Source organism: Coregonus lavaretus (genome assembly GCF_964263955.1).
Source record: "Coregonus lavaretus genome assembly, chromosome: 23".
Lineage (NCBI taxonomy): Eukaryota > Metazoa > Chordata > Actinopteri > Salmoniformes > Salmonidae > Coregonus > Coregonus lavaretus.
This window is the reverse complement of record NC_140010.1, coordinates 44,226,406-44,240,708: the sequence shown is the minus strand read 5'-3', so window position 1 is coordinate 44,240,708 and position 14,303 is coordinate 44,226,406. Positions and strand designations below refer to the sequence as shown.

The 14,303-nt window shown below is 43.0% G+C and overlaps 1 protein-coding gene across 1 annotated transcript in view; it reads right to left on the bottom strand.

Annotated features, from left to right (window-relative positions):
* Positions 1-242: 242 nt before the first annotated feature.
* Positions 243-14,303, bottom strand: part of retreg1 (reticulophagy regulator 1) — a gene marked incomplete at both ends in the record, with an annotated part of 65,280 nt that continues 51,219 nt past the window's right edge. Inside the window, 6 exons of the mRNA XM_084139162.1 lie at positions 243-781; positions 983-1,106; positions 2,984-3,054; positions 3,142-3,264; positions 4,369-4,453; positions 5,258-5,384. Of these exons, the coding sequence (XP_083995288.1) occupies positions 243-781; positions 983-1,106; positions 2,984-3,054; positions 3,142-3,264; positions 4,369-4,453; positions 5,258-5,384 (1,069 nt within the window). The remainder of the gene's footprint in view (positions 782-982; positions 1,107-2,983; positions 3,055-3,141; positions 3,265-4,368; positions 4,454-5,257; positions 5,385-14,303) is intronic.

The window sequence follows — 14,303 nt, the reverse complement described above, 5'->3', positions numbered from 1 at the left end:
CCCCCCCCTTCCTCTCGCTCTCGAACATATCGATCATGTAATGCAGGAGTAATCATTATTAGTACAACTGGAAAAAGAAGAATGCAACACCATATTGTTTCTCCCAACCCCCACAGTCTCTGCACCCCTAACCTCCCCACCCACCACCCCCCAAACAGGGCCCCTCTCTCAGTCTCCACGTGCCCTCTACCCTCTAACTCCTACAAGACCTGCACCACATCCTCCTGAACCCCCTGCTCTAATCAGTGGCGGCCCAGGAGTTTGGAAAAGAAGCCACCGGAAGAAGACAAGGATTTTTTGGGCTCTTTGGCCGCCACTGCCGCGCTCGCCCCAAGGCCCAGCTCCCCTTCCAGCTGCTCCAGCTCGGACTGGTCCAGCAGCTCAAATTCCTCCACATCGCTGTCCGATGACGACTCCTCGGCCAGGTCCAGGGGCAGCAGTGTCGTGGGGTTGGGGAACAGCAGGGACCTGGGGTGGGGGTGGGGGTCTGTGGGTATGGTGGTGCCGATGGCGGCCTCCAGCCTCTCCTGAATGATGGCGGTGGCGGCGGCGGCAATGACGTCGCCCGCCATCTTGTGGACGAACTCCAGGGCCTGAGTGGAGGGGTCCCCCTGGAGGGGGGGTGCGGACGCCCCCTTGGCTCTGCTGTGTTGGGGCTGGGATTGGGGAGGGGGGGTGGGTAGGCCGATGCTCAGGTCGTCATCGTCCTCCCCATTGGTGCCATTTTCCAAGGAGGGGAATTCCGGGAGGCCCGCTGTGAATAGTTCTTCTCTGTCTAGGTCTGCAGGAAAATAAAAACAACTGCCATGTGAATTACAGTTACTTTGTATTATAGGGTGACATTTTGAGTTGACAAAAACGAACACACAATTGAAAATACTTGGCACTTCACTTGATTCTAAATGTTTGGAATATTACATATGTACTCACGCTGGAATACACACACACACACACACACACACACACACACAGTAACACTCACCATCTGAGTTCTCAGTCTGGGGCGTATGTCCCTCAGACAGGTTAAATGTTCCGTTGTCTGTCCACGTCACATCAGAGGCCTCTGTGTCCGATATAGACATCTCCTTACAAACTGTGGAGTCCAACTGTTGCAAGTAACAATAACATTATTAGGGCCCTACTTTTTTTCTGGGTCATGTTCGGTAGGAAAAAAATGTTTTGAAACAGAAATGTACTACCTGAACGGTCAAATAAGAACACATACAGTATGTACTTTTTCCTTTGTACAACATTTGCTACGGTGTGCCCTACTGAACCTGGCCTGGAAAAACTGTAGTCCCTTTTCCTTGTCAGGTCAGAGTCAGGTGACGAGGTCATAACTAGGGACCAGAGTTTTTTTGTGGCCAGATCACCTGGGTCATGTTCAGTACGGCACCCCATAGCCAAATGTTTTGCAAAGAAACATGGAAATCTGTGTTCTTATTGGACATGTTCAGGTAGAACTTTCCCGTTTCCAGAATGGTTCCTCCCTTCTGAACACGACCCAGGTCAGGACAAACTCAGGTCAGGAATAATAAATAGCTGTGTGCATCATCTTAGAGAGACCAAAGAGCTATAGAGCCAACAATATTGACAACTGTAGCTCAGTTGGTAGAGCATGGCGCTTGCAACGCCAGGGTTGTGGGTTCGTTTCCCACGGGGGGCCAGTATGAAAATGTATGCACTCACTAACTGTAAGTCGCTCTGGATAAGAGCGTCTGCTAAATGACAAAAAATATATATATAATAAAAAAATTATAATAATTAACTAACCCCACTCTTGCGAAACCCAGATATGGATCATGAGCATTGAATTTCAATGACTGTCCACAAATGTCTAATTACAGTGCTATGAAAAAGTATTTGCCCCCTTTCTAATTTTCTCTACTTTTGCATATTTGTGATACTGAATGTTATCAGATCTTCAACCAAAACCTAATATTAGATAAAGGGAACATAAGTGAACAAATAACACAACAATGGCATATTTATTTCATAAACAAAGTTATGCAACACCCAATTCCCCTGTGTGAAAAAGTAATTGCCCCCTTACACTCAATAACTGGTTGTGCCACCTTTAGCTGCAATGACTCCAACCAAATGCTTCCTGTAGTTGTTGATCAGTCTCTCACGTCGCTGTGGAGGAATTTTGGCCCACTCTTCCATGAAGCACTGCTTTAACTCAGTGACGTGTGGGTTTTCAAGCATGAACTGCTCGTTTCAAGTCCTGCCACAACATCTCAATTGGGATTAGGTCTGGACTTTGACTAGGCCATTCCAAAACTTCCAATTTGTTGCTTTTTAGCAATTTTCATGTAGACTTGATTGTGTGTTTTGGATCATTGTCTTGCTGCATGACCCAGCTGCGCTTCAGCTTCAGCTTCAGCTCACAGACGGATGGTCTGACATTCTCCTGTATAATTCTCTGATACAGAACAGAATTCATGGTTCCTTCTATTAAGGCAAGTCGTCCAGGTCCTGAGGCAGCAAAGCATCCCCAAACCATCACACCACCACCACCATGCTTGACCTTTGGTATGATGTTCTTACTGTGGAATGCAGAGTTTGGTTTTCGCCAGGCATAATGGAACCCATCTCGTCCAAAAAGTTGACTCAAGTTTGCCAAAAAGCACCTGGATGATCATCAAGACTCTTGGAAGAACGTTCTATGGATAGATGATTCAAAAGTATAACTTTTTGGACGACATGGTTCCAGTAATGCCTGGTGAAAACCAAACTCTGCATTCCACAGTAAGAACATCATACCAAAGGTCAAGCATGGTGTTGGTGGTGTGTAAACTTTGTTTATGAAATAAATATGTAATTGTGTTATTTGTTCACTTATGTTCCCTTTATCTAATATTAGGTTTTGGTTGAAGATCTGGTAACATTCAGTATCACAAATATGCAAAAGTAGAGAAAATTTGAAAGGGGGCAAATACTTTTTCATAGCACTGTAGATTACAGCAAAGGATGAACCAACCCTGGGGAAAAGAGAGGACAGATCGGCTTCAATACTCTCCCGGTCAGCTTGTGCCTGAAGGAGTCTCTTTTCTGAAACACAGAATAAAACATCTGTGGATCTGTTGTTATTGTGCGTGCGTGTGTGTTTGTGTGTGCGATCTTGGAGTGGTTAGTTACCATGATTCTCTCTGATTTTCTGAAGGAATCTTTCCAGTCCGAAGCCCAGTTTATGCAGAACTGGCTTCATCCACAACCCAAAGTCATGCGCTGACATCAGTGGCCACAGGAAGATGCCCAGCACTAATAAGACACCAAAAAGGGGAAGGGGGGGGCAAGAACATGGGGGAGACATAGTTAACAGATGGAGGAGCTGGGGCTGTTACGGTGATCGGATTACCACCACACCGGCGGTCACGAGTATGACGGCAGTCAAATTCCACGTGACCGTTTAGTCACGGTAATTAGGGTTCTCCCAGCTCTGATGCTGCTGATGGTCATTAGTAGCCTACCAAACTTGCTAACTGCCTGGTACTCAGCACTATTGTCCCTCTAATCACTCTGACATCAATGCAAATGTATTCGAAAATCTAAACAAACACTTCATGAGAGCCCATGAGCTCATGTTGAGCAACATTTCTATAGGCTATGCAATTACGTGAGAAAACAGAGTGATGGCCTCTATTAAAAAGAGGAGCACTATATTTATTTCTCAACTTTCCTAATATTAAGCACATTTCTTTTCTTTACAACAGGAGTATAGCCTACCTGGCTGGCATGAAAATGAAACACGTCCTCCAGTCGCTATTTAAGTGCATAGATTACGTATTTTTTGCCCCTGCCCCTATTCCGACAGGTGCATGATAATGGTCCATTCTAAATCAAAACTAATTTCACACATATATTATTTAGTATATGTAAAGATTAAATCAAGGATAGTCTGATGGGTGACAATATTAGCCTGTCACTTGTGAATGATATATTATCACTTGTGAATGAGGCCCAGCTTGTGTGCAGTAAGGCAGGAAACTCATGTCTGTTTTTGCGATTTTTTCTAATCATAGTCGCACACCTCATGTAGCGTATCCCACAGGCCTATATGTTTTGATAAGGTTTGTATCACAACTAGTGGCCAATATCACTGGATGAAGCAAAGATGCTGCATGTCAAATGTTAACCACAATAGTTCAGCTCAGAATTGGAGGAGGACAATGCATTGAATGTCAACTTCTTCCTAAAGCTGGGTTCACGAGTTGTAACATTCCGCTATAAAGACATTTCATAATCTCAACTGTACCAAAGTGATGATACATCAGTTTGAATCAACACATTCTCCAGAATATTATTTTGTGCTTTGCATATTGGCTAGTTGTCCAAAGATATGGTAGGATGATCGCAACAACTTACCTAAAACATATAAGATGAGAACACCTGGAATGTAGCGTCCTAAAACAGCCAAAAAGGTGCACAAACTGCAGACCAGCAAGCAAAACTAAGATTGGGAAGAAGGAAAGAGAGCAACATTTATTAGGTTGCAACCAGGGCCAGCTCTAGCTTTTTGGGGGCCCTAAGCGAGATTTGGTTGGCACCCACACCTCATGGCAAAACATTTTAGTGGCCCCCCTCTTGACGGTGGAGAGAAAGATGTACGTTTCAAAGTTCATTTCCTGCAATTCTATACATTTTTCCATGGGGCGTAGAGAACATGATACAGTTTTAAAGCATGTTTTCTGCAATTCCACACATTTCGCCATGGGGAGGAGAGAAAACTTCGCAATTTTATTACACATTTCATGCAATTCTACTCATTTTGCCATGGGACAGAGATAACAAATTTGCACTTTTACAGCTAATTTCCTGCAATTCTACACATTTTGTAATGATTTATGCCATGTTAATATGATATCTGAGTGAGAATGACTAAAAAAATCAATGTGGGCCTCCTGGAGGTTGGGGCCCTTGTGCACGTGCCCTGCGTGCCAGATCGGTATTCGGCCATGATTACTACAAGTTTAGATAGCTCGCTAAAAATTGTTAGCCGACATGGCTAATTGAGTGACTGTCAGTGAGTGACATAACAAGAGAAAAACATTGGTGCAAGGAAGAGGAGAGAAGGGACTCAAGTTTTATAATTGATTTAGAACTTGACATACAATGCATCAATCGGGCTGCATCTAAGATAATTCAGGTAAATTGATTGTATCAATCATACTTTTCAGTTGGGATTAAAGGCAAATACTAAATATCCAGTCATATAAAATAATGCATCAGGCATTCCAAATCACATTTGCCTCACCTTGCCTGGATTCTCCTGCTTGAAGGAGGAGGTCTCCTGCAGAAAGAGCTTGAAGCTCGTCCAGGAGTCTGTGACCTGTAGCCCAGCTCCAGATCTGCTGTCCTGGTCCGTATCAATGATCTCCCAGCTAGAGTCAGAGAGAAATATAATTATCCATCACTGGTGACCACAAGCACAGCCTCTTTCCTCCTGCTAGTAAGGTTGTAAAACCATCATGTGACTTCCCTGGTTAAATAAAGGATGAGTAAAATAACATTAAAAAAAACGAAATCTGGTATCAGGAGTTGTAGCATGTCAATACTTATATTATATCTGTTGTTGGCACAGTCATAGAAATGCATCAAACAAACATCACAGAAGTTGAAGCAGTAGTATGTGAGTCATATGAGCCATTTCCAATGAAACAGCTGTAAAGGGAAGGCCAGTATGAAAACATGTATGCACTCACTAACTGTAAGTCGCTCTGGATAAGAGCGTCTGCTAAATGACTAAAATGTAAATGTTAGCACCCCAACATGAGAACGGTATCACACTCCATTCGGGCTGTCTGTAGATCATTACATGCTCTGGTATATACTATAAGGTATGGGCGGCAAGTAACCTAGCAGTTAAGAGAGTTGGTCCAGTAAAGAAAAAGTCACTGGTTCAAATCCCCGAGCTGACAACGTGGGGGAAAAAACTGTTGATGGGCCATTGAGCAAGGCACTTAGCCCTAATTGCTACTGTAAGTCGCTTTGGATAAGAACGTCTGCTAAATGACTAACATGTAGATGTCATCAGAGGCGACTTTATAGGCCCTTCAGTCACATGCTTTACTGCTACAACATGCCAGGATATGGAGCTGGGGGCCTTGGGATCTGTCAGAATGTAACTGGTGGACAGCACTGACTCGCAGAGACAGACAGACAGGAACTAGGGTATCCCCCAACATAAATAGCAGGCTAGCAGCTAAGGCCAATTTGGAATACGTTTCAGGGTGAATTACAAAGCAGCTAGCATGCTAATGGCTAATTTCAGGTAACAACACTGGTAACAAATGACCCTCGAAGTCTGACAGAGACATTTTCATTGTGCAAAAGAGCAAAGATTGAGTTTGCTCTTTTGCACCATGAAAATGTCACCCTTAGACTTTAAGGGTCATTTGCAGGGTCAGTTGTTACCGTAATTTGTAAACCAGCGTTGTTATCGGAAATTAGCTGTTAGCGTGCTAACTGCTTTGTAATTCACTGTGAGATTGTAACCCTAGTTCTAGCTGAAGCAATTGGGGGTGAATCTCACTAAAATCTGGGATTGTGATTTCATTTTAAACTTTTCTTCAACAATGTGCGACTAGTATATTCAATTTCAAATTGATTAAATTGTGATGATTTTTTTTGTGACTGGCCTACACACAATACCCAATGATGTCAAAGTGGAATTATGTTTTTCGAAATTTCTATAAATGTATTAAAAATGAAAAGCTAAAATGTCTTCAGGCAATAAGTATTCAACCCCTTTGTTATGGCATGCCTAAATAAGTTCAGGAGTAAAAATGTGCTCAACAAGTCACATAGGGATGTTTTCCAATTCCTTGCAAAGAAGGGCACCTATTGGTAGATGGGTAAAAATAAAAAAAGCAGACATTGAAAATCCCTTTGAGCATTGTGAAGTTATTGATTACACTTTGGATGGTGTAACAATACACCCAGACACTACAAAGATACAGGTGTCCTTCCTAACTCAGTTGCTGGAGAGGAAGGAAACCGCTCAGGGATGTTTGGGACACATACTTAACCCGTTATTTTTGTTGGCACAAAACTACCTCCATACCTCAATTCGTTTGTATGGGTTACCTTCAGACAAGTCCTGTGACAATTGTGAGGGTCTTAGAGCAAAACAGAGAACACCATCGTGTTTGTGAGAGTCTCCCCTTTCCATAGTCACAATAGTTTTGTAGGCCAAACCGTACCGATGTTTTCGTGAGAAGATTGATTTTCGGGACGTCTCATGGTCTGAAATACAACGCTGTAGCTCAGCCACCTTCTACCGCAGATGCGGAAGGTCGAACGGCGGTTGTGGAGACGCAGCTAATCCAAAAAACCTGATACACTACATGACCAAAAGTATGTGGACACCTGCTTGTCGAACATCTCATTCCAAAATCACGGGCATTAATATGGAGTTGGTCTCCCCTCTGCTGCTAGAACAGCCTCCACTCTTCTGGGAAGGCTTTCCACTAGATGTTGGAACATTGCTGCGGGGACTTGCTTCCATTCAGCCGCAAGAGCATTAGTATGGTCGGGCACTGATGTTGGGCGATAAGGCCTGGCTCGCAGTCGGCATTCCAATTCATCCCAAAGGTGTTCGCTGGGGTTGCGGTAAGGGCTCTGTGTAGGCCAGTCAAGGTCTTCACACCGATCTCGAAAACAATTTCTGTATGGACCTCACTTTGTGCATGGGAGTATTGTCATGCTGAAACAGGAAAGGGCCTTCCCCAAACTGTTGCCACAAAGTTGGAAGCACAGAATCGTCTAGAACAGTGGTTCCCAACCTTTTTTGGGTACTGTACACCTAAAACACTTTGACCTGCCTGAAGTACCCCCTCATGCGTGTGCGACCGGCGTGATTCCTGTATTAGCTGTACATTTGACAAATGTGGTTTCGCAGACTTGTTTTCAATGTCAAGGAAGTAGGAGTTGAACTCACTGTTGAGTTTGGATAAATGTGAGCTTACTATCTGCACCATAGGAGCTCTGTCAACATCACCCGTAAAAAGAGGTGTCAAGCTGCTGGAAACAACTTACCTCCCCATCTTCACATTTCCTCTCCCAGAGTTTGATCTTCTTCATGAATCCACACACTTTGTCATACATGTTTAGAAAGTGTGTGTCTACCTTGCAGAGTTAGATTCAGGTTGTTCAGTTTGCTGAACACATCAGCAAGATTGGCAAGGCGGACTCTACAGTCGGTGTCCTCATACACAGCCACAAGGGATGTGAGTGCTCAGACAGAAAATCACTTACTTCGGCTCGCAGCTCAAAAAGCCTCTGTAGCGTTTTCTCTCTGGATAGCCAACGGACGTCGGCGTGAAGCCGTAGCTGCTTGTGCTCGGTCCCACTGTCATCACAGAGCCTTTCAAACAGTCGGTGATTCAGAAGCCTGGACATTATAAAGTGAATCACTTTCACTGCGTCATTCAAAACATAATGTAACTCAGGACTCATTATCTTGCTGGCCAATGCCTCTCTGTGAATGATACAGTGGGATTTACCTTCTTTATGTGGGCAATTCATAATTTCACTCTCCCAAGCATTGATGCAGCATGATCCGTGCACACATGAAAACAGGATTTCCAATCCAGATAGTGTTCTGAGAAAAAGCTGTCAATTACGTGAAACAGATCCTCACCTGTAGATCTCCCTGTTAGCTTCAGGCAGAACAGAATGTGCTCATTAATTTCCTAAATGTCTCTGTATCGCACAAACGCAATCAACTGGGCTTCCAGACTGACATCAGTCGATTTGTCCAACTGCAGAGAAAATTGATCAGATGTCATTTTTTTAATTCACCAATTGATCAATAATATCAACGCCCATGTCATCGACCCCATGGCACACCGTGTTATTTGACAATGGTACAGTCTTCAGTTCATCAGCTGCTGTCTTATCATTCATAGTTTCTGTGAGGATAACAGCAGCAGGCACTCTAGGATCAAACATTGAGCATACGGGCGAGCGGGTGGGCAGAGGCCAGGTAGACAGAGCAATGCGCACACACCGAAACTAAAGTAAAAAACTAGGCCTATAAATATAAAATAACTAGAGATTTCATACCAGTGACCTCAGTAGATGTTTTCCTGCCTATTCAAATGGAATTACATTTAATATATTTTTCCCAAAAATGTTTTCTTCAAATTTTTGAAAATCTTCACACATACCACCTGGGGACTGCTCACGTACCCCTAGGGGTACGCGTACCCCCGGTTGGGAAACACTGGTCTAGAATGTCATTGTATGCTGTAGCGTTAAGATTTTCCTTCACTGGATCTAAGGGGCCTAGCCCAAACCATGACAAACAGCCCCAGACCATTACTCCTCCTCCACCAAACTTTACTGTTGGCACTATGCATTGAGGCAGGCAGCGTTCTCCTGGCATGCGCCAAACACCACTTTGCACCACTCCAGCCGACACTTGGCATTGCGCCTGATGATCTTAGGCTTGTGTGCGGCTACTCGGCCATGGAAACCCATTTCATGAAGCTCCCGACGAACAGTTCTTGAGCTGACATTACTTCCAGAGGCAGTTTGGAACTCGGTAGTTTTACTGCCAACGTTTGTGTATGGAGATTGCATGGCTGTGTGCTCGATTTTATACACCTGTCAGCAACGGGTGTGGCTGAAATACACTAATTTGAAGGGGTGTCCACATACTTTTGTATATACAGTGTATCTCTAGCTGTCATGGGAGAAAATTGAGGATGGATCAACAACATTGTAGTTACTCCACAATACTAACCTAATTGACAGAGTGAAAAGAAGGAAGCTTGTACAGAATAAAAATATTCCAAAACATGCATCCTGTTTGCAACAAGGCACTAAAGTAATACTGCAAAAAATGTGACAAAGCAATTCACTTTTTATCCTGAATAAAGTGTTATGTTTGGGTCAAATACAATATAACAATACAATTACTGAGTACCACTCTCCATATTTTCAAGCATAGTGGTGGCTGCATTATGTTATGGGCATGCTGATAATCGTTAAGGACTGGGGAGTTTTTCAGGATAAAAATGAAATGCAATGGAGCTAAGCACAGGCAAAATCCTAGAAGTAAACTTGGTTCAGTCTGCTTTCTACCAGACATTGGGAGATGAATTCACCTGGCCGAGTTACAGTTTTGACTTAAATCTACAATGCATTCGGAAAGTATTCAGACCCCTTGACTTTTTCCACATTTAGTTACTAAAGCCATATTCTAAAATGGATTAAATTGTTATTTTTTTCCTCATCAATATACACACAATACCCCATAATGACAAAGCAAAAACTGGTTTTTAGAAATTTTTGCAAATGTATTGACATAATTTTTTTTTGAAATATCACATTTAAATAAGTATTCAGACCATTTACTCAATACTTTGTTGTTATAGCAGCAAAGGGGGGACCAACTCCATATTAATGCCCATGATATTGGAATGAGATGTTGGACGAGCAGGTGTCCACATACTTTTGGTCATGTAGTCTTCCACTTTGACATTACAGAGTATTTTGTGTAGATCGTTGACAAAAAAAATTACAATTAAATCCTTTTTAATCCCACTTTGTAACACAACAACATTTTGAAAAAGTCAAAGGGTGTGAATGCTTTCTGAAGGCACTGCATATCTGTTTGGGTTTACCAGCATGTACTCTCATGAATGGTCTCTCCATCTCTCTAGGTGTCCTTGCTCAAGGAGTAGGATAGTGGATAGGCAATAGGTACTAAAGTGCTATGACCCCAAGAACCCTTACACCGAGCCCTTAAATACCAATCGCGTTGACAGATGCGCTTAATGAACTCAACCTGGCTCTTTACAACTCTCCACCCCTTTAATCTGACATTTTCAAACGACAGGAAAGTAGGTCGTAAGGAAGCCGCTCGTAATGAAATCCCCCATGTGACCCTGGAAAGCCTGACAACTGTATCACACTTTATTAGTTTAAAGCCAATTCCAAGGAATAGAGCGGGTGAAAAGTTCAAAATAAAAATACATTACCCAGCATGCCTTTCAGAAAACCTCTCTTTGTTTGTCGTGGGAGCGTTTGACAGATGATGGAGAATTGGCTTCGCTGGACCTCAGCTCTCAAGGAAAAGGCTTGGCTTTCAAAGCCACCGCAACACAGGATTCCTTGGCAGGCTGCGTACATCTATTAACGGAAGTCCATTTGAGCGCTGCCCTTTCCTAGCTCGTTACCCTCTCTCCCAAACGCACCTTCCGCCCCCACACAGCTGTCCTGTTCCCATTTGTTTCGGTTGCGCAGGTTTTCTAAACATCCACCCTTAATGCACCCCTTTGCCTGCTTCCCCCTGAAGCTCCATTCTAGGGCTGGGCGGTATACCATATTTTACGATATAACGTATTAATGCACGGACCGGTTTGGGTTTTTACGTTACCTTCTATAACGGTATTTGAATGTTAAATGTGATACGGCGTGTGTAAGGTCCATTTTTATAGTTTACTCCGCTAATTGAGTCATCTCTCGCAGCTCTCACTCTCTTTCCATACCGCTTTCCATACAGACCTAGCCCCGCCCCCTGTATTTCACGGAGCGCATTTGTTGTTCCTTGACCACCACACACTTGCGTTCAGTCTGCATGGTCAATGCAGCACATGCAACAATGTTGATGACAACGATGCTGTTTTTACTTTGCTTCTTAATATAAAACCTCTAGTGGTCTATAATTAACTATTAGTTTGTGTTTCTTACATCTGCAAACGGCTAGTTTGTCTTTTCTTAGCAAGTTGGGCCTAAATCGTGTTAGCCGCTAATGCTAATCGCTGGTTAGCTGGCTAGCTATCTAACAAATGTACTGAGTCAGAGCAAACGTAACTAGCTATACAGCCTGATAATAGCAGTGATGGTGTATATCTAAATCAGTATGTTGTTTGTGCACTCTAAATCAAAGAGGAATACGCAAAGCATGAATATGTTAGCTACATGAGCAAAAAAATAAAATAATATATATTTACAATGCATTTGGAAAGTATTCAAACCCCTTGACTTTTTACACATTTTGTTACGTTACAGCCTTATTCTAAAATGGATTACATTATGAATTTACACACACTACCCCATAATGACAAAGCGAAAACAGGTGTTTAGAAATTTTTGTAAATGTATTAAAAATTAAAAACAGAAACACCTTATTTACATAAGTATTCAGACCCTTTGCTATGAGACTCGAAATTGAGCTCCGGTGCATCCTGTTTCCATTGATCATCCTTGAGATGTTTCTACAACTTGATTGGAGTCCACCTGTGGTAAATTCAATTGATTGGACATGATTTGGAAAGGCACACACCTGTCTATATAAGGTCCCACAGTTGACAGTGCATGTCAGAGCAAAAACCAAGCCACGAGGTCGAAGGAATTGTACGTAGAGCTCAGAGACAGGATTGTGTCGAGGCACAGATCTGGGGAAGGGTACCAAAAATGTTTTGCAACATTGAAGGTCCCGAAAAACACAGTGGCCTCCATCATTTTTAAATGGAAGAAGTTTGGAACCACCAATACTCTTCCTAGAGCTGGCTGCCTGGCCAAACTGACCAATTAGGGGAGAAGGGCCTTGGTCAGGGAGTTGACCAAGAACCCGATGGTCACTCTGACAGCGCTCCAGAGTTCCTCTGTGGAGATGGGAGAATCTTCCAGAAGGACAACCATCTCTGCAGCACTCCACCAATCAGGCCTTTATGGTAGAATGGCCAGACGGAAGCCACTCCTCAGTAAAAGGCACATATTACGTTACAGCCTTATTAAAACATGTATTCAATATTTTTTTCCCTCATCAATCTACACACAATACCCCATAATGACAAAGCAAAAACACGTTTTTAGTAATGTTGGCAAATGTATAAAAATCTGAAATATCACATTTACTTAAGTATTCAGACCCTTTACTCAGTACTTTGTTCAAGCACCTTTGGCAGCAATTACAGCCTTGAGTCTTCTTTGGTATAACGCTACAAGCTTGGCACACCTGTATGAAAATGTATGCACTCACTAACTGTAAGTCGCTCTGGATAAGAGCTTCTGCTAAATGACTAAAATGTAAATGTAAATGTAATGAAGTAGCTAAGAGAAAACATTAAATGTAGCCAATGATTATAGGGTCCCCTAGGAAACACTTATTTACACTTTGGTTCCTACCCTGTCACAATAACTCCTCCTGGTATTTTCATTCGTTGTCATGGCAAACATCATTGTTTTCAAACTGCCCACTATTATTTTCTAACTATAGTATTAGAATAATCATTCTATTTCCACGATTCCAACAGTTCACCCAAGTGTTTTGCTCTAAATCGCAAGTCAAATCGCAATTGCAACATTTGGTTAAAAATAAGGCCTGGATTGTTTGCCCATATCATGCAGCCCTACGTGGCAGTATGGAAATTACCTCAAATGAGTGGAGGAAATGCAGATAAAAAAAATTATATATAGTGATATTATATTTTGGCCATATCGCCCAGCCCTACTCCATACCCCTCTCACAATCAGCCTGGAAAATAGCAACAGGCCAGGGTAGGGTATCTCCTGAACTCCACCCCCAGCCCCCCACCAAACTTACGCCCATGTCTGACATATACCTCTGTCAATAAAGGTCAGCTTGCTATTCCCCTCTCACATTCCAGGCACGTGCTTCCCAGGGAGACATATTTCCAGGGAAACCGTGACGGGCGCACATGTGACAGTGTGACTGAACGTTTGTCTGTGAGGCAATGAATCCAGATAAAGATTTCAGTATTTCCTGTAAATCTGCCCTGCTCCTTAGAACTGCTTAAGTACAGTGCCCTGGTATGGGAGGTGGTCTACTGGTAAACACTTTTGTCAAGCGTTCTGGTACTGGGCAAATTCCGTTTGGGAAAACGCTCCTAGGGGAAACCCAAGGGAGAAAGACTGGTTCAAAGTTAACACCCAGAAGACATTGTCAAGACATTGGTAAACCCGAAGGGTACAATGCTCCGCTCACTAGGCAATATCCTCTGGATAACAGTATCCAGCTTTTGTACTGTAATGCAGTGATAGGGGTATCGTATCTTCCTTTGTAGACCCAAAGGGACAGACCAAACTAAACTTCTGTTGGACAGCGGTATTATAATATAATAATATGCCATTTAGCAGACGCTTTTATCCAAAGCGACTTACAGTCATGTGTGCATACATTTTTACGTATGGGTGGTCCCGGGGATCGAACCCACTACCCTGGCATTACAAGCACCATGCTCTACCAATTGAGCTACAGAGGACTGGGTAAACTCCTTCAGCGGAAAGTCCTAGAAAATCCTGGCACTCCATTACACTTTGGTGGA